The following is a 26,979-nucleotide window of genomic DNA, read 5'->3' on the forward strand; positions in this document are numbered from 1 at the left end:
GGCTGAGACCAAAGGCTTCCGTCACTGAAGCCAGTGCCTCACTGCTCTGCTCTGCCTTATAAATCAAGACATGCGACTCCTGTGAAAAGGCATTTGGCCCTTTGCTTTCCGCGTTGCTCTGCTCCCAGCTGCTATAATTCAGGAGGAGAGAGACATTCTCCAATAAAGAGGTCTATAAAGCCGCAGTTTCCGCAGGCAGAGCTGTCGGCTTTGCGGAAATTGTTATTCCTTTAGATGGAAAGGCTGAATATGGTGCTTACCCAGAGATCAAACCGTAATTACAACTTCCAGCAATTTACGGCCAAATGTAAATAATGAACGTGGAGCTGATTTGCCAGCCCCTGCGGCACAGACTGGTGGATGAGTTTCCCTTTTTCAAGGCCATGCCCTTGGACCAACGCGGTATGATTCATCCGACACGGTTTCCTGCTGAGCTACAAGTACAGAACCCCAAGTTCCCCTCCCTCTAGCTCCCTTTTCCTAAGTGGACGTGGGCCTGTGGCTACAGTTCAGAGTCAAGGGCCAGTGGGTACCCTTGGCGGTCAAGAGAGGCCAGGAGGGCGGCCACCCATGGTTACCAGTCTGAGCAGCTTATCCAGGGTTTGACAGAGCCCTGGATCCACCTGAACCAATTATGACAAATAACCCACGGAATAAGGCAGTGACCGCGGGGCCCAGCTGGATAAGCTGGCGTCGGCTGTTTCATTTAGCGCCTTGGAGTGAAATCGGACGTCAGGGGCGGGTGCCGGGTAGTTGATGAGAGTGATGGCCGGATGGATCAGAACGAATTCAGAGCAGGCAGAGGCACTGTCGTCGGGGTTTCGTAATCACAGCCGGAAGCAGGGGGCAACCCCGGCCTTGTGTGGGGACTCATAAATTCCAGAAGGACTGTGGGAAGACGGGGGGCGCCGGAGCACAGGGGAGGTGGGGGAGCGAACGGGCAGGAGGGCGCTCCCCGATGTGGGGCATCAAGGGGCGAAGGGACCAGAGAAAGGAGAACGGAGCAGCGTGAACGGGACGGGGTGGGGGGTGGACATCCCAGCTCCGTGCGCGGCGGATGCTGCATCACCCTGTTTAACACTCGTTGCACCATGAAGTGGGCGTGGGACCCCCCCCCCCCACCTACACAGATGGGCCAGGGAGATGAAGCAGCCAGAACCACACCTGGTCAGTGGTCCAGACAAGATCCACGCCTGGACGTCGGAGACTCGACAGCCAGCTGGACGGTGGGTGGGAGGGATGGCTGGTCCCGAATCTGGGCAGGGCATAGCAGAGGGTGTGGCCAGGCTACCTGGGCAGGTAGGGCCGGCCTGGCAGGGCAGGTGGGGCAGGCGGCAGGGAGGGGTTTTCTGGGTCTGGGGCAAGGCCAGCGCTTTGCCAGGAGCAATCGTATCAGACTGACCCAGGCTGCTGTGAGGAGGCACAGCAGAGTCCTGGAGGCCCGGCGGCGGGGCCGGACAACCCCGGTCGCCCCCTCAGGCCTGGAGACCTGCGACAGACCTGCCCCAGGGGCCTGGCCAGATGGCCGAGGGGGCCACCAGGGAGGTGAGCTATGTGTGTGTGTACGCCTGTGTGTACACGTGTGTGTGTGTGTGCACGCGCACCCACAAGAGAGGTGTGGTGTCCGGGCTGGGGCCCCGTGCACCTCTGAAGAGAAGCGCCCACACCCTGAAATTCTGAGACTCACAGCTGCTCCATCCCCACCCCATCTCTACCCCAGAGGCCGTGCCCCCTGCCAGGCCCCAGGATGCCACCTGGTGACCAAAAAGGGTCTCAGGCCAGCCCAGCCGGGCCAGGCCCAGGTCGGCACCCCTGCCCCAGGTCCTCACGGAAGGGTGCCCCCCAGGGCTGGGGCAGCTCGCTCTGGGGCAGCGGGCAGGTACGGACAGGCCCTGGGGAGTCACAGGCTCTCCCTGGGGACCGAGGCAACAGGCCTGGGGAGGGGCTCGGCCGGGCATGGGCAGGACAGAGGACGGGAGGCCTACGGAATGAAGAGAGAGAGACTCCGAGGCCCCGTGTGGGTCCCGCTGGGCTGCAGGGCAGGGCTGGTCGGCCCGGGACCCCGCGCCTAGCCCCCAGCGCCAGCAGCCTGTGCGAGGAGTGGGCAAAGCCCCCCGAGTCCCCGCTCTTACCAGGGCTGACCTGCTGCACACGGCCGGCCGTCACCCGCGGAAGCTGACGCTCAGAGAGGCCCCCGGTTGGCCCTAAGTCACAGACACGGTGAGAGGCCGGGCCAGGGTCCCAGCCCTCGTGTCGGACCCAGGGCCCTGCTCCTGCCCGGCTTTGGGGCCCAGTGCCCTGCCCAGAGGGGCCAGCACCTTGGACACGGGGAGGCACAGCTTCCCAAATTGCCCCCAAACTAGAGCTGGAAGGACCCTCAGCGCCCCCGGCCCCCGAGGCCCAGAGGAAGGGGAGGAGTGGCTCGGGGGTCCCCAGGCTGGCGGGTGGCCCGGCCGGGACTCATCACCCACAGGCAGCAGGGGCGTGCTGGGGGCCTCTGCCGTCACCCCGGCCCAGGCTGTGGTGGCATTAGCTGAGTCAGTGGCCATTGTGTGGGCCGCCACCAAAGCCCAGGGCCAAATCCCATCTGCCACTCCCTGGTGGGCCGGCCTGGGAAGGGGGCGTGTCAGGACGCCTCCCACCACCCTGCCCTCCAGCCCCGTCTCTGCCAGCCCAGAGCGGGCAGCTCAGAGCTGGAGGGGCCTGGGCTCAGGGAAAGCGGGAGGGGAGAGCCTGTCCCCCGTGGGAGAGTAGCCGTGTGCCACCGGAAATGGCAGGCCGGCCTAGAAGGGGGGTTGGCACAGCGGGGGAGGCTGGAAGGAGGTTCGGTGCCACACTGAGGCCATTAGGTCCCTGGGGTGAAGGGCAGGTGTCGGGAGGGGGGCGTTGAGGTCCGTGACTGGCCCGCGGCTCCTCGGCCACCCCACAGCTCGGCCAGGAGCTGCCCAGGGCCCAGTCACCTGGTCACGGTAAACAGCGGTCAGAGGCGCCGGCCGCCCGCATCTGGGCGGGCAGGTCTGTCCTGTGAGAGGCTTGGTCAGTGTCCAGCCCCGGGCAGGGAAATCAGGCCCGGCCGGCCAGGCCGCCTCTCTGGAGTGGGTGCCGGCTGTGAGAGCAGCCGCCAGGGGTGGGGCCTCGTTTGGCCAGAGAGCCCCATGGGTGGCCGCTGGGTCAGCCTCTCCCCGGCCCCTCCCAGGACCGGGGTGCTGATTCCCTCACTCCCCCAGACCCGGTACCCGTGTCAGTCGTGCCCTCTAAGCGGGTGAAGCACACCTCACCCACCCCGGGCCCCTGCTGCTCCCGGCCGCGCCTGGTATGTGGCCCTGCTCGGGGTCTGGGGTCTAGGGCTAGGGGGAAGGCAAGGGGGTGCTGTCCCAGGTCCCCAGGGATTGCAGGGACCTGCATGCCGTACCCCAGGCAGGGGCTGGCAGACCCTAAACTCACGTTTGCTGATGAGAAAGCAGAGCCCCAGCGAGGTGCAGGGGCGTGCCCAGGTGGCCAGAGAGCAGGGGCAGGCGAAGGGTTGAGTGCCGGGGCTGCCTCTGGAGCGACCTGGTCAGGAAGCCAGAGAAGGAAGGAGAGCCCCAGGTTTGTAAAATGCAGCCGAGCGGACAGCACCGCAGGTCCGGGCGCCGTGGGCAGGCGGGGCTCGGGGGCGGGCGCGTGGCTCTCAGGAACCCATGTCGGCTGGAGAAGGGCCAGGCCACACCGGCCAGCCCTGCTGGGCCAAGTGGGAGCCCACGCGGAGAACACCGGCGCCCTGGGCGTGGGCTGAGCAAGGAGCAGGGTTCCCGACGCGCCTGTGGAATTTAAAGAGGTGAAGAGAGAGAGGAGGTGACATCTGAGAGGCAGGAGGAGAGTCGGCACTGGAGGAGGCCGTGAGGGGAGTCGGGCCAGGTCCCGGGGCTCTACCTGAGTCAGGATGGGGGCCTCAGGGCGTGTCTGGGGGACTCCCCAGGGGGGCGGTGTGGGCGGAGGGGTGGGGGAACGGGGCGGTGTGTCCGAGGGGCTGGCAGCCTCCCCCAAGACCCTCCTGTACCCTTGGGGGACCCTGGACACGTGGGAGCCCCCGACTCCCACCTCTGAAAGTGTCCTTGACCCCACAACCCAGGGCCGCAGGGAGGGTCGGGAGGCACCAAGGACAGGACCATGCGGGCACTTAGTCCCCGTACCCAGGGTGGCAGACGGCTGAGGCCCCCCACCCTGCCGGCTCCTTCAGGAGCCCGGGGGTGGGTGAGCCCTTCCCACTGGCCCAGGGCTGACCACAGGGCAGGCCCAGTGGCCTGTCTGTGACTCACCCACACCCCATCCTCCCCACCACCCCCTCCCCGCCCCCTGGCAGAAAAAAACAGAAATGTTTCCAATGCACCTCTTGGGGACGGGGGCCTTTTTAACCAAGGTGAAATTCTCATAATAAATTTACCCATTTTAAAGTGGCACTTAATACACCCTCAATGTCATGCAACTGCCACCTCTATCTCCTTCCAGAACTTTCATCACCCCAACTGGAAGCCCGTACCCATTACGCACACAGCCCACCCTGGCCCACCGCAGACCCCTCCCCCATCTCAGGCCCAGGCAGCAGCTGCCTGGCCTTCTGGCGCAGGCAGGTGAGGGCACCTGGCGGCAGGCAGGTTCCTGGGAGCCAGCTGCCTCAGCAAACAGCCGGGGGAGGGATAGAGTGTCAAAGGGGGAGGGAACAGCCCTCCGCTCCTCCCCTCCGCCTGGGCACCTCCCTGTAGCCAGAGGCTCTGGTGGGCCACCCGGGAGTTGAGTGCTGGCCGCCCGTCCCCAGGTCTGGCCCAGCCTCCAGAAGGTAGCCTGGTCCCACCCCAGCTGGGGCTGCCCATGGGGGCCATGTGGCCACACAAATGACCAGCCAGGCTTCCCTGGAGGCCGGGCCTCCCAGGACTGGCCCAGGAGCTTCCTGACTGAGAGGTAGGTGCCGGACCCTGTGACCAGGTCTGGAGGGAGGCGGGAGGCGCCCAGCACCCCAGTGGGTTACGAGCAGCTGGAGAACAGGGCACCCAGGGCTGGCAAGCGGGCTAGGGTGGCCAGGGGCCCTGGCCAAGCTGGGCGCCAGGCGGTTAGGCAGGCCCGGTGGGTGCAGGGCGCCTCCCCACCCCGTCTGCTGCTGCGGCTGTGCCAGTCTGGCCTGCTTCCCGGACTCCACCCCGGGCAGACAGGGCACCGGGGGCTCCCCGACTTTCTCAGATGTCTTTGGCCCCTGAAAAGCAGGCTCCCCGCAAGCCCGGGACACCAGAGGTGGGGACCGACTGCCCCAGGACACAGTCAGGCAGCTGGTGTCTGCACTCAGGTGGCTGACCCTGGGGAAGAGGGCGCCCAGGCCCGGGCCTTGGACCTGGGTCCCTGCACACAGAGGGCTGCCCAGAGCCCAGGCAAGCGGGCAGGAAGGTCGGGCTGGAACTCCCACGGGAGGGACGGTGGCCGAAGCCCAGCGTGCCCTGCTCAGCACGGCCTCCCCGTCCCTGCCCCGCTCTCTCCCCCTCACAGGCACTGGGGCTGCTTCCAGCGTCTGGGTGCACCTTTGCCCTCCCTCCTCCCCCATCTGTGTCCTGCCTCGCCTCTGCAGATGACTAATGCCTCGGGGCTCCTGGGAGCCCCCCCGCAGGCTGTGCCCGCCAGGCCGCAGGTGGACCGCGTGGGGAACAGCTCCCAGGGCACCTCCCAGCTCTTCCTCACCACGGCGCTGGCCCGCGGCGTCTCGGGCGTCTTCGTGTGGACCGCCCTGGTGCTCACCGGCCACCAGGTGAGCCCTCCCCTGCGCGCTCCCTTGGGACCCACTCTCCGTGAGCCACAGCTCAGCCTGGCCCTGGCCGACCCTACTGGGGCTGTGGGTCCACGAGCGATGGCCTGGGTGTAGACCTCGGAGGCCTTCGGGCCAGAGGCCCAGGGGCTCGCAGAGGCAGCATCGGGCCAGGGGAGGGGGCAGGGGAGGGAGAGAGCTGGGCCCGAAGGTGGGCGGCCTCTTCCAGGCAGAGTGAAGAGCTCCAGCCGGGCGCCAGGCCCTTCCCCCGGGGCACTTCGTTGGCCCCTCAGCCTGTTCACTGAGGTCAGCAGTACTGTCCCCTTTCACGGACGAGAAGACTGAGGCTGGGAGAGGCCGGGGTCTTTCCCAGGCTCACGCAGCCGGGAGCAGAAAGGTCCTTCCCCTCCAGAGGTGCAGCATGCCCGGGAAAGCTGGTGAGGCTGGGACGTGGCTCTGTAAGGAGTGAGACCAGGCTCCGGGAGTGGAAGCAGGGTCAGAGCTTGGCTGGAGGGGCCCAGAGCTGGGGAGACAGGCAGCCCGCCGATGCAGCGGCGCCAGGCCTGGCAGCAAGAGCCAGGGAGCGGGTGACAGGAGGTGGTGCCCGAGTGCAGGGCTGGGCAGTGGGGTCCCGCGTATCTCAGGCAGCGGAGGGGCTCGGGAGCCCAGGACTGCACCAGAGAGACACGAGCAGAGCTGGGAGGGAGAGGGCTGCCTGGGCTGGAGGCACCTGGGACCCGTAGGAGGGGCCTCCGACATCATGCGGGAGTTTGGCCTTCAGCCCGGGGCTGCTGGGGAGCCAGGGGAGGCTGTCGTTGGGGGGAGCTGAGAGCAGAGCTGCCCCGTAGGATGACTTGGCTGGCATTGTCGTAGGGACTGGGTTGGCGGGGTGAGCCAGGGGCAGGGGGCGGTCAGGAGACTGGCTGGCAGGGAAGCAGGTGGCCAGAGGCCTCCGAGGCAGGGTGGTGGCGGCAGATACCCTCTCAGTGAGAGCCGCCTGCCGTGTGATGCGTGTCCAGGTGTGGCCTCAAATAACCAGAATATAAGGGGGACACGGCAAGTATATTAGTGGGCCAGGTGCAGCTGAGAGCGGCAGGAAGAGGAGGTCCCTTCCTGTTGGGGCCATCCAGGAGGCCTTCCTGGAGGAGGCGGCATTTGCCCTGAGTCTTACCAAGCTGCCCTGGAGCATCTGGACAGGTAGACCGGACAGGGGGGTGGTGCATTTGCATCTGCAGGGAAGCCATGCCTTCCTCCCTGGTGGCAGAATGGCTTTAGGTCTGGTGTCGGCTGTGATCTGTGGGACAAGGAGCAGCAAGGGGGACGGGCACCCAACGCCCTGGGTCCAGGCCAGTTCCAGCCACAGTCTGGGCCTTGGCTTTGTCCTCTGTCTCCTGCCCTGACCTTTTGTAATTCTGGGTGCCAGCTGGGCACGTGTGTTTGGAGCCCAGCGTCCTGGGCAGCCCACAGCCTGGACGGGGCTGATGGAGACCCCGTGGGTGGCACTTCCCAGGCCTCACCCTCCTCCCCGCCCCCACCCGCACTCCCATGGAGGAGTCCCACCCTCCCCACCCATTCAGAGCCCAATGGGACAGAGAGACTGGACCCTCACTTTAAAGACAGGGAACCAAGGACAGAGAGAACAGTGGCTTGCCAAGGCCCCCAGCCAGGCAGTGCCAGCCCAGGAGCAGAAGTCCGTCTCCTGATAGCCGGTCAGGCCGTGCCCTTCTGCCGCACCAGCTGGGGAGGGAGTGGCTGATAAGGAGCCTGACTCTGACGCCAGGCTGCCCCCGCCACTCCCCGTGCTGGGCCCTAAGAAGCTGGGTCTCTGCACACAGCCTGCCCTCTGCCTGCCCTCTCTCCACCTCCTCTCATGGCACCTCTTCCGGGAAGCCTCCCAGAGTTGCTTGGGACTACAGCCAGCTACCTGTTTGCCTGGCTCCCCGGGGCCTCTTCCTTCCAAAGACCCTGTCACTGTTTTTTTTTGTCCTCGTAGAAAATGTGGACGATCTAGGAAGGTATACAGATAAACATGAGAACCACCCATCTTTTCCTTTTGTCCAGGGATGTCTTTCCCTTCATTTTTACCCTGCTTTTTCACACACCTGGGTCCTGCTCGGTTTGTCATCCTGACGTGACCGGTTGCGTTCTATCGGAGCGTCTCCCCACGTTGGCGATTCGGGGCTGTAGGGTAGCCCTCTGCATGGCTGCATCTCGGTCACGGGCCCCACCACCGTGCTCGGTCTCGTGTGTGTCCCTACGACGAACGAACGTCCTTGAACGCAAATCCTACTTTTGTTTCTGAATAAATCTGTTCCGTGGGATAAATCCCTAGAAAGGGTCAAAGGGTATCAGCCCTTTTAATGCCTCCGTGTCAAAATGCCAAACTGCTCTCCAGACCAGTCGTGTCCACGAGGGGGCCGTGACTGCCACCCATCCCCCTGCCCCAGGGGAAATTCTCGTTGAATGAATGAATGAATGAATGAGCACGTGAGTGAATGCACGTTCCCAGTGCGGAGTGTCCGCTAAGGGCAGGGCCCAGGGAGGTTCGCTCTGCTTCCTCCCGCTTGGGCGGCGGGTGGGCCATGTCCCCCAGGCCTGCCTTGCTCCGCCCGCCCAGATCTACCTGCACCTGCGCTCCTACACCGTCCCCAGCGAGCAGCGCCACATCATCCGCCTGCTCTTCATCGTCCCCATCTACGCCTTCGACTCCTGGCTCAGCCTCCTCCTCCTGGGGGGCCACCAGCACTACGTCTACTTTGACTCCGTGCGGGATTGCTACGAAGGTGAGCACAGCTGGCTCCCCGGGGCCCAGAGCGGCCCCAAGCTGGGCTGGCAGCGGGAGCCGAGTGAGGGGCTCCCAGGCGCCTGCACTCCCCCCGCCTGCCCCGGGGCACCCCACCCTCCAGGCCTGAGTCTGGCTTAGCGAGGCCCCTGCGGGACAGTCGGGATTAGCGGCGCTAACGATACAAGACTCCCAGGCTCCCAAGCTGGGGGCGACACTGCAGCTGGGCCTGCCCAGAGCCTGCGGGGGGAACGGGCCCTAGACGGGGTGGGGGGCGTCAGAGCTGCCGTGACTGCTGCAGGCCCCACCCCCACCAGGGATGGCATGTTGTCCCAGAACCCGGCCGGGAGCCCCCGTGAGGAGTGGGTCCTGCTGCGTGAGCTGAACCCCAGCTGTCTTCCAGGAAATGGGCGCCAAGGAGTTCTGAGCGGTCAGGGAGCCTTCGTGCAGGCCGGGTGCCCTCGTGGACCGCCCAGGCTCACTGCCCACACCCCTGCTCTGCAGCCTTTGTCATTTACAGCTTCCTGAGCCTCTGTTTCCAGTACCTGGGGGGCGAGAGTGCCATCATGGCTGAGATTCGGGGAAAACCCATCCGGTGAGCGTCTCCCCAGAGCCCGCCGGGCACCCCTACGCCCAGGGTGGGCAGCCAGGCCAGTCTGGGGGTGTGTCCTCCAGGGACACACCTCAGGGACTCCCTCACCCCAGGCCCAGCTGCTTCTATGGCACCTGCTGCCTGCGGGGCATGTCCTACTCCATCGGGTTTCTGCGCTTCTGCAAGCAGGTGAGTGCCCGGCCCTTCCCAGCCACCCCCTGACCGCCCCTCGCCGCCCAGTGTGCTGGGGGTTCCTCGGCCCCTCCCCCGTCCCCTCACTCTCCTCCCCCACCCCCAGGCCACGTTGCAGTTCTGCATTGTGAAGCCCATCATGGCCTTGGTCACCATCGTCCTGCAGGCGTTCGGCAAATACCACGACGGGGACTTCAAGTGAGGCCGGGCTGGCGTACGGGCAGGGAGTGGGTGGGCGGGCCCGGCCTGGGGGGCACGGGGGAGGTAGGCAGGGCCCAGCAGAGGGCTCAGCAGGGGCCAAATCCCCTCCCCCTCCTCCTCCTGGGAAAGGGCCGGGGGCAAGGCCATGGCAAACAGACCCTTGTCACACATGTGCCCTGGGGACTCCAGGGCTTCGCGGCCCGGGCAGCGATGGGCTCCTTCCCCAGCGCTACCCCACAGCAGGGCCACTGGAGGGCAAGCGTGGATTTAAGGGCGCTCGGGCCCAGGGAGCCAAGCTCTGCGCTGGCCCGTGCCCCTGCCCTGGGTCCACACGAACTCCTCACGCGCATGCGCACGCATGCTCACGTGTGCACACGCGCACTCACGCTCACACGCACATGCACATGTGCTGACACACGTGCTTTCACATGGGAAGACACAGTGAGCATGTGCACACGCTCACACCGTTGACATGCACACGAAGCACCCACGCACGACTGTGGGTCCACGACGTAGGGGGCTGTTCCCGTGCCTGGGAGGGTAGAGAGGGGAGGGCCAGCAGGGCTCCTGCCTGGAAGGGGGCAGGATCTGGAGACGACGCCCTGCAACCAGCTCCTCTGCCGCTCCCCTAGGGTGCCATCTGCAGGCCCTGGAGGGAGGGTCCAGGTCTGCGCCACTGCCGGTGCCCAGGCTGGGGGCCCAGGCCAATGGCACGGCTGGAGGGTGAGGAGGGCACGGGGGCGTGGGCCCACCCTCACCACCGGCCCCGGCTCTGGCCCCCAGCATCCACAGCGGTTACCTCTACGTCACCCTCATCTACAACTCCTCCGTGAGCCTGGCCCTCTACGCCCTGTTCCTTTTCTACTTCGCCACCAGGGAGCTCCTGCAGCCCTTTGAGCCTGTCCTCAAGTTCCTCACCATCAAGGCCGTCATCTTCCTCTCTTTCTGGCAGGGTGGGTGGGGCTCCTGAGGCAGGGGCTGGAGCCCAGAGAGATCCCCCAGCTGTAGCCGGGTCAGCAGGCGGCCCTCTCAGCGGGAGGCCATCAAGCCCCTGGCGGGGGGTAGACGGTGGGCTCCCCACCCGGCAGGTCTGGCCCGATGTGTGGGGGAGAGGCCATGCGGGGGGCGGTGGAGCCCTGTCCTCGGCGGGCCCTGGGCCAGGCTCTGGGCACCGCCAGCCCCCACTTCTCAGGGGACGGTGAGGGGTGGGGCCAGGGAGAGGTCAGGACAGGCGCTCGGGCAGTTCTTGGATGTCCGCTGTGCCAAGGCCCCGGCTTTGGGGGCTCCCAGCCCCTCTGGACCTCAGACCCTGCAGACCCCCGCCAAGCCCATGAGGCCGGCCTCAGGGGGACCCTTGGCTGGGGCTGGCTGCAGTCCAGCCTCCTGTCCGGGGCAGGCACCTGAGTGGCCATCACCACCCCCCAGGGATGCTGCTGGCCATCCTGGAGAGGTGTGGGGTCCTCCCTGAGGCCCAGGTCATCGAGGGGAGCAGGGTGGGGGCCGGCACGGTGGCCGCCGGCTACCAGAACCTCGCCGTCTGTATCGAGATGTTCTTTGCCTCCGTCGCCCTGCGCTACGCCTTCACCTGCCAGGTGTACTCGGAGAAGAAAGAGCGCTCGCCAGGTACTCGGGGCCCCGCCAGCCCCGGGCGGGGGTGGAGAAGGTGGCGCTGGTGCACCCGGACCATCACAGGGTGGGCCTGAGGTGGGCCTGACCAGCCCCGCCCTCCCCGGGCCCCCCAGCACCATGTCCCTCTCCCCCGTCTCGCCCACGGGCCCTGGGAATGTCGACTCGATGGGCGGGGAGATGGCCTCACGGAGGACCCAAGCTCCAGGCAGGTGCCTCGCGTGCACGTGGTCCGGGGGAACAGACCAGGCAGGCCGGCGGGCAGGCGGGCTGAACTCGAGTGAGATGGGCTGGACCTGATGTTTGGGCCCCCCAGAGTCCCTCGGTGATAGGGGGTTGGCGCAGCGCCTGAGCCTGGGGGGCCCCAGCAACCACACCCAGGTGCCTGGACCAGCCTGACCGGAGAGGCCAAGGGGTGGCTGGTGCTGGTGTCCCTAAAGAGTGGCCCGTTTGGGTAGGGGTGGCCTGAGCCTGGACCGGTCATCCTGGAGTGGCCGAGGGTGTGAAGGGTTCACAGCAGGGCGGAGAGAAGATGGGGGCCAGCTCACGGCGGTCTCTCTCTGCCACCCCTGGCAGGGGGTCTGGGCTGGGACAGCCCCAGTGCTGGGCTGGGGTGGAGAAGTTGGGCTGGGATTCTGGGGTCCTAGGAGTCACCCTCTGCGGGCCGAAGCCAGGGCCTGGAGATGCAGGAGCCCCGGCCCCGGGCAGCCCCGAGGCTGGTGGGGAGCAGGGTCAGGTCCCGGGGTCCGGGTGCACGGGGGGAGATGATGGGGCGCAGGGAGCAGCCCAGCCCACCCGCTGCCTGTCGCCAGCCCCCACGGCGCCCATGCAGAGCATCTCCAGCGGCCTCAAGGAGACCGTGAGCCCGCAGGACATCGTGCAGGACGCCATCCACAACTTCTCGCCCGCCTACCAGCAGTACACGCAGCAGGCCACGCACGAGGCCCCGGGACCCGGCCAGGGCAGGGACCCCTTGCCCAGCACCCACCCTGGCATGGATGGTGGCTGCGGCGGGGGCAGGAAGAGCCGCAACGTGGAGAAGAGGATGCTGATCCCCGCGGAGGAGATGTAGGGGGGCCCCGAGGTCAGCGGCCGCCTGGCTGGGGTCAGTGGTCCAGGCCGCTGGGAAAGGACAGGGCCCCTCACCCACCGACCGTCTTGCCAAAGGTCAGGCCTCTCCTGGGAGCCTCCTGCTAGGCCCGTGGAGCCCACTGCCCATCCCGCCTCTGGCCAGTGGAGCGGGTCGCTTGGTAGCCCTGCCAGGCGCCCCGGGGCCGCACCATCGCCTGGTGGGCCCTCGGCCTCAGAAGAGGGCACCTGAGCCTACCTGACAAGCCCAGGGACCTGCCAGGCTCACTTGGCCGTCGGCTCAGGTGGCCTCCCTGGATGGACAGCTCCCGGGCAGTGCTGGGCAGCCCGGAGCTGCGGGCCTTGCAGGCAGGAGGGCTCCGCACAGAGTGCAGGGGGTGGGGTGGCCCCGTGGAGGAAGGGCCGGTGTGGCTGCTGGGAGTCTGGGAGGGGCTGGGGCCACCGGTGGACGGCTCTGGCTTCCTGGTGAACTGCACTTATTTATGCATAAACAGCCTCGGTTTTCTAGTGATTCTAGCGGCCTGTGTTCCTGCAGGGTCAGTGCTCTAATGAATGGACCACAGAGAGGCGGACAGATGAGACCCATCGTGCGAAGTCTGGGTGCAGCGGGGAGGGTCCCCGTCCACTCTGGGGTCGCGGGCCACAGTAGCAGCTGAGAGCGGGCAGCCAACAAGCTCGGACTAGAGCCGGAATGGCTTGCCCCGCCGTGCGCACGGCTCTGCGGTCCGGAGCCTTGGCTTCCCCAGTTCAAGGCCCGGTGCCAGCCCCGCCCGAGGAGGGGGCTGGTGCCCGGGAGCCTGGGACCCAGGAGGTGGAACAGGACAGGGGGAATGAGGGTGGGCCCTGGACGTTGGGGGGGGCCCCGCGTGGGGAGGGGGCGGCAGCGGGTTGTGAGCCTTGGTCCGTCCAGTGTGTCTGGGGCGCTCAGTAGGGTGGGGCGGGGGCCGGGGAAAGGTGCCGGGTGGTGCACCCGCGGGCAGGCGTGCGGAGCTGGCAGCGCTGCGGCAGGAAGGCCCGGGCACCACCCAGCCACGACCTCCCACGCCTCCCGGCCGCTGGCTCCCACGTCACCCAGGGAGAGAGGGAAAGGCGCTGAGGGTCTCAGAGAGACTCAGCAGGGCAGGAACCAGCCTACGGTTTCCAGGGCAGAGTGGGGTCACCCCTGTCCCCTTGTTCCCTGGGCCTGGGGCACGGGACTCAAGGCCAGCGGCCTCTCCCAGGGCCCAGCCCGGCTGCCTGATAAGATAGGCCGGCCTCCTCCCTGCCGCCAGCTGGGAGGTCCCCCATCTGCCTTACCGCGCACTCTGCGGCTGGCAGGCCCAGCTCGGGCCGCCACGTCTGTCAGCTGGTTTGTGAGCGGCCACGGGGCCCCCAGAGACCCGCTGACCCAGGAGGGGGGTTTTCTGGAGGCTGCAGGGCAGAGGCCCTGCAGTGAGCCAGGGGAGGCGGCGCTGCCCAAGGCCCTCGTCTGGAGGCGCCCTGCGTTGGGGCCTGAGTTGCCCAAGGCTGTGTACCCAGAGGGCACGAGGGCCAGCGCCGCCTTCCGGAGGCCCCGACACAGCGCGCGGTCCTGGGCTGCTCTCAGGCGGGCCTGGCGCTCTGGGAGCGCCCGCCGCGTGCCAAGGACCCGGCCAGCGATGTCACACACACACACTCCTCACGACGGCCCCGGGCGGGTGGCCGGGGCCCAGGGAGGTTGAGCCACTTGGCTGAGGTCACGGAGCTGGCAAGAGGGGCTGCTTGCCCACTGGTCCCAGCCCCGCAGGCCCCTCTGCCCGTGGCCAGGCTCTTCTGACGTAACAAAGTCAAGCAGTGAGGACAACACACCTGCAGGTGGGACAGAGCCTCAGAGCAGGTCAGAGGGGCTGCCGGCCTCACGGGCCCGGCCCTGCTGACGGGGAAGCGTGGGTGCCCCGAGGAGGGGACCGCGGGCCACCTCTCCACCTCTGACGAAACCCTGGCTCCGGATTCCAGGCCGCACTGCGTGGGGCCAGGGGCGGCCACGGAGGCCGGCTGTCTCACCCGCGTGCTCTGGCCTCGGTGTGCTCACCTGTGAAATGGCCCCAGCGGTCCACGCCGCAGGGTGGCGGCCCCCAGAGCAGCTGAGCGGCCTGGGGGCAGGAACCCTTTAACAACCTCCCTGGAGCCCAGAGCCGGTCAGGGTCTGTGCCTCCCCAGCCTGCACCCAGAGGCTGCTGCCAGCTCTGGTCTCAGGGACACACCCAGGGGGCTCCCGGGAGCAGCAGGCCGGGGTGCCGGCTCTCCCGGGGCTGCTGCGGGGGTCTGCTCAGCTGGGGGAAGACAGCGAGCAAGCAGCTCGGGGTGACAGTGACCGCGCCGTGCCGAGTGCGTCCGTCCCCGCACCTGATTCCACAGAAGGGAGCTCGGGGACTGGGGGGGGAAGGAGCCGGCGGAGGCCACACGGAAGCTGGGGGTGGGGCTCAAGCCCAGTGGCTGGCGCTGAAGCACAGGCCCTTGGTTACAAGGTGCCACCCTGGTCAGCCCGGCAGAGGTGGGGCGGGAGGGCTGCCAGTGTTCAGAACCCCCAACAAGCAGCACATCTCCTTGCAAGCTTGACCCTCCTTCAGAGGCCAAGGCCAAGTGCTGACCCACCTGACCCTCCAAGGTCAGTGGGATAAGAAGGGGGCAGCATCCCGAGGACAGGGCACCCCCTCCCCCGCCAGCAGGCCCAGGTTGGCCGGGCCCCTGGCTCTGGCTTTCAGGAGACTCTGCTTACTGGCTTTGCCCCCGGACCCAGGCAGACCCCATCTCTCCCACCCGCTGCGAGCTCACCTTAGAGCCCCAGCCAAGAGAGCCGCCCGGGGAAGGGGGGCCGCGTCCACCGACAGGGGCTCCTGATCAGGGCAGTAGGGGCCTTGGGAACTCCACCCACCACTCAGAAAGGGAGCCTGCCTGCCTCCACCTGCCTGAGCCCTCCGCGCGCAGCCCTGCAGACCCACTCACGAGCAGCATCTGACGGTGACCCCGCCCCCAGGGGGGCTACAGCCACGGGGGCTAGGATGGGGGGGGGGGCAGGCGCATGCAGCGGCCCACAGCCCTCCGGGTCGGGGAAGGAGGGAGGGTTGGCCCAAAGCACCAACCGTGCAGCAAGACAACGTGAAACCAGAAAACTCTTTATTGAAAGGTACAAAAGCGTCATGGCAGAGATGTACAGCAATAAATTAGGTGTGGCCGGGAGGGGACGGGCGGGCGTGGGCCGCACGTCACACCACAGGGGCCACGACATAGGGTCTCTTCTCAATAATTTATATCATGATAAAAGCAGCACAAAAATAAATATTGAAATGAAACTGCTGAGTGGCCAGAGGTGCGGGAAACGGGAGCGGGGCTTACGCAGGGCCCTGTCGCCCGGACGGCGAGCGAGCCGGAAGCACGGGGGACGGGAAACCAGCCCCCCCAGCCAGGGGGCTGTGCCTGTTTTCTTAAATTAAAAAATCCATATATTAAAACTGTGACAATGAAATTTCAACGCTCTGAGAGGAGGGGGAGGGATCACGCTGGTCTCCCAGGCCTGGTCCCGGGCAGTGGAGGCTGCGGGATCGGGTGCTGGGAGAGCCCAGGCCGCCCGCCTGCCCGCCCGCCCCGTGGGGCACCCGGCTGGGGCGCGGCCCAAGGGCAGCGGTAGGCGGCGAGCGGCCAACTTGAGAAGCCAGGTGCGGGCGGTGGTCCCACTCCCACCCACACTCCCAGGCAGCTCTGCCCTAGAGAGGCTTACAGTATCAAATAGGAAGAAAAGGTACGAAAATCTGTACGATAAAATGTGCATATAATTTTATATATATATATACTTTTCTCTCTTTTAAATATCCCCACGGTCCTTATTGATATCCAATGTGGATTACCTACCGTGGCTATGGTATCAACAGCTTCTTTACACACCGGCCGTGGCTCTGGAAGGACCCAGACGCCCCAGACCCTGCGCCTTCTCCCAGGACAGGGGGACGCTTTCTGTCTGTAGCCCTTGGGGCCCTCCCCCCTCCCCCCACTCCTCCCGGGGCGGCTGGCACCCTGCGCAGGGGCTTTGCAGCTTGCTGGGGGGCTTACTAAATGGTGGGAGGCAAGCCAAGAGGAAACCACGAGCTGGAGCCCAGGGCTTCTGGCCTGTGGTGGGCTCGGGACCGGCCGCCTGCCCCTCGGCCCCGGCATCTTCCCAGGTGGGGCAGGAAGGGGCGGCCCCTGCCTAGACACGTGGGAAGCCCCGCAGCGGCTCTCTGGGAAAGGACACCCCAGCAAAGGCCCCCCCCCCAGTCATCAGTGGCTCCGAGTGCCAGAAAGGAAGAGCGGGTGAAGGGTCCAGGCAATGATTAAGCACCAAGGTTGCAGAGTCCCCGTGCCCTCTGCCGACAGACCGTCCCAGCACTCCCGGCAGCTGGTCCTTGCCACCTGTCCAGCCCAGTGCCGCCCCCATCGTCACCTCCCCCCACCATCCACACTCCTCCTTCTCCAACCCCACCCTTCTCCCTGCTCTCATCGCCTCCAGCAGCAGGACCCACAGGCAGGACCACGGGCGCCACTGCCCAGCTCCGCGGCCCGCGCCTGCGGCTGCCGCCGCCACCTTCACGCCTGTTCCACACAGAACGTGCCCGCCCGCCCCAGGGCGCCCCTCCCCGGCCAGGCGGCTGCTACTCCTCGACGGGGACCTGCCCTAGGTCACCCGACACAGAGGGGAAAACCCAAGGCTCGCCCGAGCCCCATTAACAAGCCGTTCCCCAAGGCCCCCAGAGCTACTGGAACACTGACGGGAGGACAGGTCCACGTGCACACGTGCTCGCACACGCTCTCATGCACACGCAGCCCTTCCTCCACCCGCTCACGGGGCACAGGCCTCTGGCTGAAGCTGAAGCAGGATCCCGGGGTGTTCGGACCCCTTGGGGCACGGTTCCTCCTGGGGCACCCAAGGGCAGTCAGGGCGGTGAGGGGGTCCTGCCCCGGCTGGGGGGCCGAGCAGGGGACGGACGTGCTGCTCGTGGGAGGGGCGGAAGACGTCTGGCCGGGAACCTCCCAAGGACCTTCCCTCCACACATCCCAACTCCCCCAGCGCAAGACAGAGCCCTGGCAACAGCCCTGGGCGAGGCGGCAGGGCCCAGGGGACGGCGGGGCGCGTGGGCGCGTGCGTGTGCAGAGCAGCTGGCACTCGGGCTCTCGGGATCCTCCTCCTTTCCAGCCACGGCCCGAGCCCGGCACGGGTCCGCGATTTGACTCCGGTGTGAAGGGGTCTGCTCCCCATGGGACCCTCGACCGGCACCCCGGGGCCCCGCCCCTCAGCCAGGCACTAGGAGGCGGCCGAGAAGGGCACGGAGCTGGAGGAGAGGTCGGCGGACTTGACGATGGTGATGACGCTGGTGGTGGCCACCTTGGTGGGCGTGACGGGGCCGCGGGCCACGGTGCGGGCGAAGGTCTGCAGGGCCTCGTACTTGGAGCGCAGGGCGTCCAGCTCGAGCTTCATGCTGCTGTTCTCCCGGGCCAGCTTCTCCACCTCCCGCTGCAGCTCCACGCGCTGCCGCTCCAGCTCCTCCTTCTGCGTCACGCGCTTGATGCGGCAGCTGGCCGCGTAGCCACGGTTCTTGAGCGTGCGGCGCCGCTGCTTCAGGCGGACCACCTCCTCCTTGGTGAGGCCACGCAGGTGCTGGTTCAGCTCCCGCACCGACATGGACACCAGCTCATCGTCGCTGAGCACCGGGGCGTTCTCGCCCGCCTCCTTCTTGACCTGTGGGGCCGCAGCGCACGGTCAGGGCGGGGACGGCAACACAGGCCGCGAGCGCGAGGGCTCGGCTCCCTTCCCCTCCGCGCCCCAGGCCGGCCCGCCCTCCACCCCGGGAACGGGACGGGCGCCGCGGGGTCGCCCGGCAGTGTGCACGCGGTACGGGGCAGGGTGTCCCCTGAGGGGGGCCGTTGGCCACGCCCGGCCGAGAGCCGGTCGCCCTCCGTCGCCCAAACCCCACGAGGCCGCGGCCCGGCCGTGCCGCCCCCGGACTCTCCAGTGCCTGGTGCGGGGCTGACGGCAACCCCTCCTCCTGCACCCCTCAGGCCCGTTAGGTCCCGCCAAGGCCGGTGGGACGAGGCTACGTGGACCCAGCGGGACCCCAGGAGGGGCCTGGAAGCGCACAGCCCACAGATGCACAGAGAGCCGACTCTGGCCAGACCCAGCTCTGCTCCTAAGCGGGGAAACGGCCAGCCCCAGGGAGGCAGCACCTGGCGCGGACTCACGGCGCCAGGCCCGGAGCTGCAGCACCCGCTCGCGGGCACCCCACCAGGGGCTCTGCGGGACCAGACGCCACCCTGCCCACGTCCGGGGCTGGGCTGATAAGTACGTCCTGGCCGGCAGGCACCCACCCCTCCACCCCCAGACGCCAGAGCCGGCGTCTCCCGAGGCCACAGCCCCCGACTCTGGCATCACTTCTCCCAAAGGTACTTCCTCCAGCCCACGGCCCCTCCCCACACCCGGTGACAGACTTCCTTCCTCAACTCTAGGGCGGTCCTGGGACAGGGGCTTCGGGGGCCGGGAGGGACCTTCTCGGGCCTGTGCCCATCCCACCCCCTTACCTTCAACGCCTTGTTCGCTTTGGGATTAGTCGTCATAACCTGGGTACAGTCACCCGGACAGAACCGCTTGGAAATGGTAACTGAAAATCACAGAGCACAGAAGCGAGTGTGATGAGTTCCCGGCTGGGCACAGGGCAAGCTGCGGTCACAGGTGACCCAAAGCAGGGACGACCCCCTGCAGGGAGGCCCTGAGGAGGCTCAGCTCCCCGCTCTGCACTGTCCAGTCGCAGCACCCTGAAAGCAGGGGCACCCTGGCTGGGCCTGAGCCGCTGCCCGGGGGGCCCGGGAGGACACCTGGCCACACCCCCAACTCCAGCAGCGGCCCGCAGAGTGGCCTGCATGCACCGTGTCTGGGGCCTGGCAGCCACACGGCTGTCCCACGCTGCCCCCACCCACTGGGCCTGGGCCACGAGCGCCAGCGCCGTGGGCTGGCACCGGGCAGAAGCAGCGGCTGCTTCCTGCTCTGCCTCCGGCCCCGAGCTAGACGTTTGCACCTGTGGCAGGACGCCACGTTCAGGGGTCCCAGTGCGCAGCAGCAAAGCCCCCTCCCGAAAGGCCACACCTAGCCCCTGTGAATCGCCACTGGACCCAGGGACAGCCCCTGCCCTGGCAAGACCTCATCACTCTGGGCCCACCTGGGCCCACCTGGCCCCCCGAGAGGCCAGGTGGGGAGCCCCTGGCTTGCTGAGCTCACCCCAATTACGGGTGGGGGGAGCCCCGCGCCCGCCCTGGCCAGGCCCCACCCTCCCCAGCAGACCTACCTCCGCCAAGGGCACTGCAGCTGTGACATCACCGCCTTCACCTAGGCTGCCCCACAGCCATGACCTGAGGCCCAGAGCGTGGGCGGGGGCTCCCTACGCCAGCCAGCCTGCGACCAGGGGAGGTGGGAGCCACCGCCTCCAGAGCTCACTGACCGTCTGGCGGGAGCCGTCTCTGCCACCGCCTGCCGCCCGCCAGCCCCCTCCGCCCGCCCTTCTCGTTTTCGCGTCTGCATTGTGTCACACATTCTAATCATTCATGAAAAAGCCAGCCAAAGCATCCCAAGCATGATTCCCCTCTGATAGTTGCCATGGCGACCTTGGGACGTAGCCAACCCCCGGTGGTCGTCATGGAAACAGAGAAGCCCACAGCAACAATGGCTTGGGGCGGGCTGAGCAGACAGCACAGGCTGTGGGGCAACAAGCAGGCCCCTCGTGCCCGCGGCTGGGGAAGGCACGGGGAGGACCCGGCCCGACTCGCCGGCGCACCGTGTTGCCGGCTTACAGGGTCGGGGTCTGCCCCCCAAGTTCCGAATGCCAGACGAGGTGAACTGAGCAGAGAGAACGTCAGAGAGACACCCAAGGACGGTCTTGGGGCCAGAGATGGAGCCACAGCAAAGCCTCCATCTCAAGGTGAGGGAGACCTGGGTGGACGGCCTTGCCCTGCAGCCCTGAGACCCTCGCTGTAGCACTGCCTGGACCCTCCACCCACCCACCCTGCCTCCGCGGCCCGCCACCCTTCACCACCAGAGGGTCTCAGCACCCAGGCCTGTGGACCCCTGGTCGCCCCCCGCAACACAGCCACTCTCCAGGGCGCTGGTGCGGGAGAGCAGGACGGCAGCAGGGCCAGTATGGCCTCCGGGGGGAGCCGTGCCCCTCTGTGCTCCTCGCAGCTACATGTGTGCTAAGACAGACATGCAGCCACTACTCGGGGCAATCCTAGTAGGGAAGTAAGAGCTGCTTCCTGACGGTGGCTTGACCCCTGGCATCTGGGGAGACCCCAGAGTGCCCCACGGGCCACCCCTCCCTCCGGTGCAGGGGTCAACGCTGGGCTGGAGAAGCCACCGGGAGGGCTGGTGGGCCAGGCGGCTGGGAGGCCATGAGAAACTTCTCCACGTTGAGCGAGGAGGAGCCGCTATCATTCCAGCTCGCTCCCAGCACGCCAGGGCATAGCTGGGCGGTGAGTCACCAGCTGTTTACAGAGCTGGGCTCACATTCCCACAGACTGAGGCCCCGCCCACCCACCCGGACCAGCTCCCACCCGGTGGGAAAAGGAAGGGTGGGGGGGGGGGGGGAGGCCTCCGCTCGGACCCCGAGCAGACCCTCAGTAACGTACCGGCCTGGCCGGGACCCGGGCACCTTCAGGGCAGGGACACCTCCCCTGGGGACCTGCCCACCGTGACACTGCCCGGTGGGTCGCCCATTCCCAGCATGTACACAGGCCTGGGCCTCAGCACCCCGTGGGCTCGGCCCCCTGCCCTCTGCACCGGTCCCACGAGCGTCAGGCGCCCCTGCCCACCAGGTCAAGGTGGCCCGGGCAGACCCTCAGGCCACACCCACCAGCTCTGAGCCCACCTCGTCCACCACCCGGGCTACTGGGGCCCAGGACCACGGGCGAGGAGCCTCGGCAGGGACGGGGGAGAGCGGTCCGGCTGGGGTCCCGGCCGGGGTCTGACCTCGGAGCTTTCCCCAGTTCTCAGGCCTTCTGCGTCCGAGCAGATGGCACAAACGCGCGTAAACATGGAGCCGAGGGGCCGGTCACCGCTGGGGGTGACGAGGCAGACCCCCTTCTCTCTGCGGGTCTCGATCTTCCCTTCTGAAAAACGAGGAGATCAGAACCAAGGGCCCCAGTGCCAAACGTCCTCAGCTGGGCCACGCAGGTGACGCCGCGAGACACTCCGGCCGAGGGCCGCGCTCTCAACCCCCCGGGCTGCAGGGCCTGTACCAGCACCCCGCCCTGGGGAAAGGTGGCAAGTCCGGGGCGGGAGCAGACACCCAGCGCCCTGCTCAGCATCGTGACCCCACTGCCTTGGCTTCTGCCCCCTCCTCAGGGACCTGCTCCTCCCGGCCCGGTGCCTGCCCGACGGGCTCACACCAAAGTCAGGGCTGCAGGCCCAGGGGCAGGGGCCCTGCTGCGGACCCGGTGCAGGGGTAGGAGCGGCACGGTTACTCACCTCTCGCCCAACACCCAAAACACACAAAGTATTGACCTCACGTCACTTCAGACTTCAGAAAAACAACAGCTCGCTCTTGGAAAGAGGTTCGGAGAAGAGTTTTGTACGTGTGAAGAAGAGTTTATAAAACGACTGGTTTTGAAACCACCGCCCTAAAAGGGTATTTGTGAACCACGGAACATCAGGCAACCTCATGGGCCTCAGAGCTCACACAGGACGGACTGGTCTCTGGGACTCGGCTGGAAGCCGGCTGGGGTGGGAGGCAGCAGCCGGGCATGGGCAGGGGTGCTCAGTGCCAGCGCTGCCGCGTCGGAGCCTGGTCACCCCACACGCCTCTCCAACAGCCCCGCACAAGGACGCCCGGGCACTGCGTCCCAGCCGCCGAGTAACGGAAGCTGGCGACGCCACGTGCAGAGAGCCCTCGGGCTCGTCCTGGTGGGGTCACCCCCGAAGCTCGGTGGCCAGCGCTAGACTGGGAGCCGGATGGCGGGGCTGCCCCCCGCTCGCCCCCGCCCCAAGCCCTGAAGGAGCTGCTGGGCCAGACGGTGCGCAGCCAGCACTTCTACCCTAGAGCACCTTCCAGGAGACCGTCAGCCTAACTAAGGCTGGTTTTCAGCCCAAAGCCGGAAACTCCATTCTCACGTACAGCTGAACACGGAAGAGGGCTTCCTCTCTAGGAAAAGGGAACCCCAGCAGCCTAGATGGAGGCAATTCAGGTGACCGCAGAGTTTGGAGGACCTTCGGGAGCTGGGGTGTCCCTCCCCTTCCGGGCCCATTAGGAACAGGGCAGGGCAGGTAGGCCAGGTCTGACAGTTCAGGACTGATCTTCCAGAAGGCAGGTGAGCCTGGGCCAGGATCACTTCTTACCTTCCCTCTCGCAACTCCCTTCCTCGGTTGCGACCTAGCTCCTGAGGTGACTCACGGCCTGGCCCTCCCCCGTGCGCTCCGGCCCTCGTGGGGCTGGGCCAGGGTCCAGGGCCCGGGGGACACTTTCTCCATCAGGGAAGCCAGCGGCTGACAGGAGCACTGACCCACCCGAACAGCCCCGGCTTTAGATTACCTAGGAGCAAAGGAGGGTTTAGAGTTTCAGATTCTCGCCTAGACTGGACGACTAGCCCGCTTGCCCAGATCGTGAGCTTGAGCATGAGAAGCCGCGTCTCTGATACCGAGCAGGGTGGGCCCTCGAAACACGGCTCCTGTCCGGCCCGTGCCGTGCCCCTCAGCCCAAGACAAGCGGACGGAGCAGCCCTTCCATTCCCATGCCTCGAGGGTGTCAGGTCAGAGGAGGGAGGGCAGGTTCCCACTCCCACAGCCGAGAGCAAACCCCAAAGCCAGAAGCCACCGTGACGCGGCTGCCCCCGCTCTGGGGGCTGGGGACCTTCTCACGAGAGACCCCAGGCCGAATGCCCCTCTGGCTGGCCGCACGGCGGGCACCTATCTGCCGAACAAGCACACATCGACTCATCCCACGAACGAACAAGCCGAAGACAGGTCCCAGAACCAGAAGGGCTCCCACCGCCCGGCCCCAGCTCCCCGAGACGGGGTGTGTGTCCTGCCGCACCTCTACAAGCACCCCACCAGCCCGGCCCGCACCCGGCCTCCAGGCTGGCCCTGGCTGGCCGCCCTCCGGCAAGACGTGACTGTCTGCCTGCCTCGGAGGACGTCTGGTCACCTTGCCTTTGCAGCCCGAGGAAGCTGTGTCATCCTGGCTACGTCCAGAGGTGACTCAGGCAGCTGCTGGGCTGACAGCAGGCCGAACGCTGCCCCGCACCCGCCACGCCCCGTGCCCCTCTGCTCCTGCCACCCAGCTTCAGGCCAGGCCCTGCTCCCCTCAAGCCCCCGGGGGGTCCCCCTCTGGCTTCTGTCCTCCCCCAGCCCAGCTGTGGCATGCAGGGCTCCAAGCAGCCCAACCTCCAAGTCCAGCCACGGATGCCCCTGGAGAACCCACAGCCTGCACGGGCCCCGGAGGCTCACCCTCTCTCCACACCTGCCCTCCTCCTGGGTCTCCAGCTCAGGTGATGATGGCCCCCCAGGCCTCACCTCTCCTTCCATGCCCACCTGCTAGGCTCGGCCCGCATCACCCGGTAGATGCTCCGGCCCTACAGCACCGCCTGGGCTCAGGCCCCCTGCGTCTCGTCTGGATTCCTATCTCGGTCCCTCAGATGCAGCCCCCCGAGCAGGCAGAGGGAGCCCCCCTGCCCAGAGTCCCTCCCGAGCCCGCCTCTCTCCTGACCACCTGTTGCCGTGCCAGGCCTCCCCCCCGCCAAATCTGTGCTGGGTACCCTCCCACTTCTGAGCCCCCTGCCCTCCCCTCCCCCAACCCTGGCATCACCGGAAAGACTCCCCTGCCCTCCCTGTGGTAGGTGGGTGCCCTCTCCTGAGCACACATCGAGGGCTGAGCTCAAGACCTGGTCCTTCTGTCCAAGCCCTGCCTCCCTCGCTGGATGGAGAGCAGGGGACCCTCTTACCTACCTGCTCCCCCCAACTCCTGGCAGGTGAAAGGTCTGCTGCATAAGCAGGTGTGTTAGCACTGCACTGAAGGGAGGGGGCCTGGGGCGGCTTCCACCCCGTCTCCTCTCTGCCCCCTGGCCCAGGGCACCCAGACGGGCAGCGCAGAAAAGCAGGCAGGTGCTGCACAGACCCCGGACACGGGACCCCGCCCCACAGGCAGGCGAGGAGGCTCGGGGCTCAGTTTCCTCACATAAAATGGAGTGTGTGTGTGTGTGTGTGTGTGTGTGTGTGTGTGTGTGTAGACTGAGACCACACAGGTTCATTTCTACCTGCTCTAAAATCCTACAATTTTAAGATGACACTTTCAATTTCCTGGAACTGTAAGAAAGAGGAAACATGACGAGTCTGTGACTTATAAAAAGCAAAAGTAAATACCGGAGCAACGCATCTTCCATTAGCAGAGAACAGGGAGGCGGGGAGCAGAGGGGAGCGTGAGTCACTGTTTACTGCTCTGAGGAGCAGCTACACAGAGGACGCTCCCAGCTGGCCGGGGCTCCATTTCCCGTGTGGACTGGACCCGACATCCAGAAAGTCCATCCAGAAACCTTTAGACTCGGGAACAGCCAGCACACGGGCAGGAATTCTAGGTTGCCCGAGATTGTAAACAAACTCTGCAGCTATGGCAGAGCCCGAGAGTGAAAGAACGCACCGCGGTGGACAAAGAATGGTCCGGAAAACGACCTGGCTCGCTCGGAGGCAGCCTCAGCTGCAGGGCTGGAGAAAGGGCTGGAACACAGCAAGCCCCGGAGCCGACTTCCCCAGTAGCCTCGATTCAACTCCCATTTTTAGCAACCACCTTGAAAGTGAGCGATGCTGAACTTGGAAGCCAGCCCTTAAAGGCCAGCTATGCTCGAGCACAAGAGGCAAATGCGCTCTGGGGAGAAGCCTCACTTGTGGTTCTGAGTTAATAAATGTTTTATTTTGGAATAGCGAGAGATCTAGCTTTAAGTCATAAGAGCAGACACCCTCTACTGAGCTCAGACTCAATCAAACATTCCTACTGGACCCAGGGAGAGAAGTTCTCAGAAAGGTGTCAACCATCCAGGATGCAACAAGCTGCAGGTGTGCCCCACCCATGGCACAGCCCACCTTCAGCTTCCCAGGCCCTCCCACCCGCTTAGACAAACACTTTTTTAAAAAGCGCCATCCCCCTGAAGACATCAGGCTTGGAGACCGGGCTCCAGAGACGGCACACATGGCACACAGCCGTACTTCATTAAGACACCTGTGCAGCAACCGCTGTGCGGGCAAAACCTCGCCAATGCCAATGAAGGGGCAAGGGGAGGGCAGTGGGGCCGCCAAGCCACACTGCGGGGGAGCCACTGATCTGTCACCATGGGCTGGGTGTGGGCACGCGAGTCGCGGGAGCTCCCCGAGTGAGGCCAGGCACCTGGCAAGGGGGTGGTGAGTGCTGGTCAACTCTGAATGAACTGTTAGGGGGAAGATCTCACTTCTGCCTGGGCTACCAGGGCCGTGGGGAAGGTAAACAAGAGCGTAATCATTAACACACGAAAGGGATCAGGGGACTTCCAGCAACCCGAACACCGAGTGCTCCGGGAATGTGGGCAGAAAGTGGGCAAGTGCCGCTTGGGTGAAGACTCCAGGACACGTGGCGCGTGAGGATACTACAACGGGAGACAGGAGACGGAGGGCAAAGCGATGTGCTTTTCCAACGCAGACCCGGGGCCAGAGCCCAACACTTCCCTCCCTCCCGGGTTCCGGAGAAGGTGTGTGGAAGCAGGCAGACTACTGACACATCATCTGTGTCCTGAACTCGGAAGAGGCACCGAAGGACCCGCATTTCCAGTTAGAAGGGATGGAGACCCCCATTCACAGAGAAAAATGAGCCGCGAGCCATGGGGTTCGGGAAGTGACGCGTTCGCCGTCCCCCTCCCCACCCCAAGCTCCCACACCGAGGCCTCCCTCCGTGAACCCCGGCAGGTCGGCTGCTCGCACCGCGACCTGGTCGGCGAGGCCCCTTCTCCTCGCCCTGACCACCCTCGGCGCGGTGGGGACCCCGGCGCGGGCAGCGCAGGCCGGGCCTGAGCGCCGCCGGGGCGGGACCGCGCGGCCGAGCCGGGCAGCGCCCAGGTGCGCGAGGCCCGAGTCGCCCCGGTCGCCACGCGCTCCCCGGCACGTGGCCCCCGCTTCCCCCGGAGTTTATCTCCGGGGCCTGAGAGCAAAACAGGTGGGGCGAGCCGGGAGGGGGCACCGGGCCCGCCGGAACGCCGCGCTCCCCACCCGGCCCTCTCCCGGCCCGCCCTGCGCCCGCCGCCTCCGGACACGGGGTGGGGGTCGGGGGTCGGGGGTCGGGGGTCGGGGTCGCGCTCCCCCTCCCCAGAAGGAAGGCCCCCAGCCCGCGCGGCGCGCTCGGGACGGGACACCTGGCGGCAGGTGCGCCGGCCGGGTAGGGGTCCCGGGGTCCGGCCCAATTTGGTCACGGGTCCGAGGGGGCCGTGACTCAGCGGCTGGCGCCCCCCGCCCGGCCCCCCGGCCCCCCGGCCCCAGGCCCCTGGCCCAGCCCTGCCCGGCAGCTCCTCACCTGGCGTCGCGCGGGGGGCGCGGGCGCGCGGCGGCTCCTCGCGGGCACGCGCTCTCCTCGCGCTCGCGCTCACTCTCGCGCTCCCCGTCGGCCACCGCCTCCGCCGCGCGCTCCGGCTCAGACTTCGCGAAGAACAACAAGTCCCCCCGCCGCCCGCCGCCCGCCGCCAGCCCGCCCGCCC

At 66.7% G+C, this 26,979-nt stretch overlaps 3 protein-coding genes across 15 annotated transcripts in view; 1 reads left to right on the forward strand and 2 right to left on the reverse strand.

Moving 5' to 3' along the window:
* Positions 1-3,562, reverse strand: part of LOC309645465 (uncharacterized protein) — a gene marked incomplete at its 3' end in the record, with an annotated part of 69,047 nt that extends 65,485 nt beyond the window's left edge. Inside the window, exon 1 of the mRNA XM_082430602.1 lies at positions 3,445-3,562. The remainder of the gene's footprint in view (positions 1-3,444) is intronic.
* On the forward strand, positions 1,385-15,560 carry TMEM184A (transmembrane protein 184A). Of its 8 annotated transcripts, XM_082430591.1 has the most exons (11): positions 1,385-1,545; positions 3,228-3,313; positions 5,318-5,415; positions 5,515-5,770; positions 8,385-8,550; positions 9,054-9,144; positions 9,255-9,330; positions 9,440-9,531; positions 10,318-10,487; positions 10,960-11,157; positions 11,973-15,560. In XM_082430591.1, exons 4-11 carry the CDS (start codon positions 5,594-5,596, stop codon positions 12,230-12,232), a joined length of 1,230 nt encoding a protein of 409 aa, XP_082286717.1. In that variant the 5' UTR covers positions 1,385-1,545; positions 3,228-3,313; positions 5,318-5,415; positions 5,515-5,593; the 3' UTR covers positions 12,233-15,560. The 8 variants fall into 8 exon arrangements, with proteins under 8 accessions (XP_082286717.1, XP_082286716.1, XP_082286711.1 ...); XM_082430592.1 differs by lacking the exon at positions 1,385-1,545 and having other exon boundaries at positions 3,268-3,313; positions 5,318-5,399; positions 5,594-5,770; XM_082430590.1 differs by lacking the exons at positions 3,228-3,313; positions 5,318-5,415 and having other exon boundaries at positions 1,389-1,545; positions 5,594-5,770; positions 10,411-10,487.
* MAFK (MAF bZIP transcription factor K) lies at positions 15,368-26,936 on the reverse strand. 6 transcript variants are annotated; one of them, XM_082430610.1, is made up of 4 exons: positions 26,799-26,936; positions 22,613-22,805; positions 18,814-18,893; positions 15,368-17,977 (listed from the first exon to the last, which is right to left on the reverse strand). In XM_082430610.1, the coding sequence occupies exons 3-4, from the start codon at positions 18,847-18,849 to the stop codon at positions 17,543-17,545; spliced, it is 471 nt and encodes a 156-aa protein (XP_082286736.1). In that variant the 5' UTR covers positions 18,850-18,893; positions 22,613-22,805; positions 26,799-26,936; the 3' UTR covers positions 15,368-17,542. The 6 variants fall into 6 exon arrangements, with proteins under 6 accessions (XP_082286736.1, XP_082286737.1, XP_082286734.1 ...); XM_082430611.1 differs by lacking the exon at positions 26,799-26,936 and adding an exon at positions 23,307-23,539; XM_082430608.1 differs by lacking the exon at positions 22,613-22,805 and having other exon boundaries at positions 26,799-26,932.
* Positions 26,937-26,979: the final 43 nt, after the last annotated feature.

Source organism: Balaenoptera physalus (genome assembly GCF_965194825.1).
Source record: "Balaenoptera physalus genome assembly, chromosome: 16".
In the NCBI taxonomy this organism is placed as follows: Eukaryota; Metazoa; Chordata; class Mammalia; order Artiodactyla; family Balaenopteridae; genus Balaenoptera; species Balaenoptera physalus.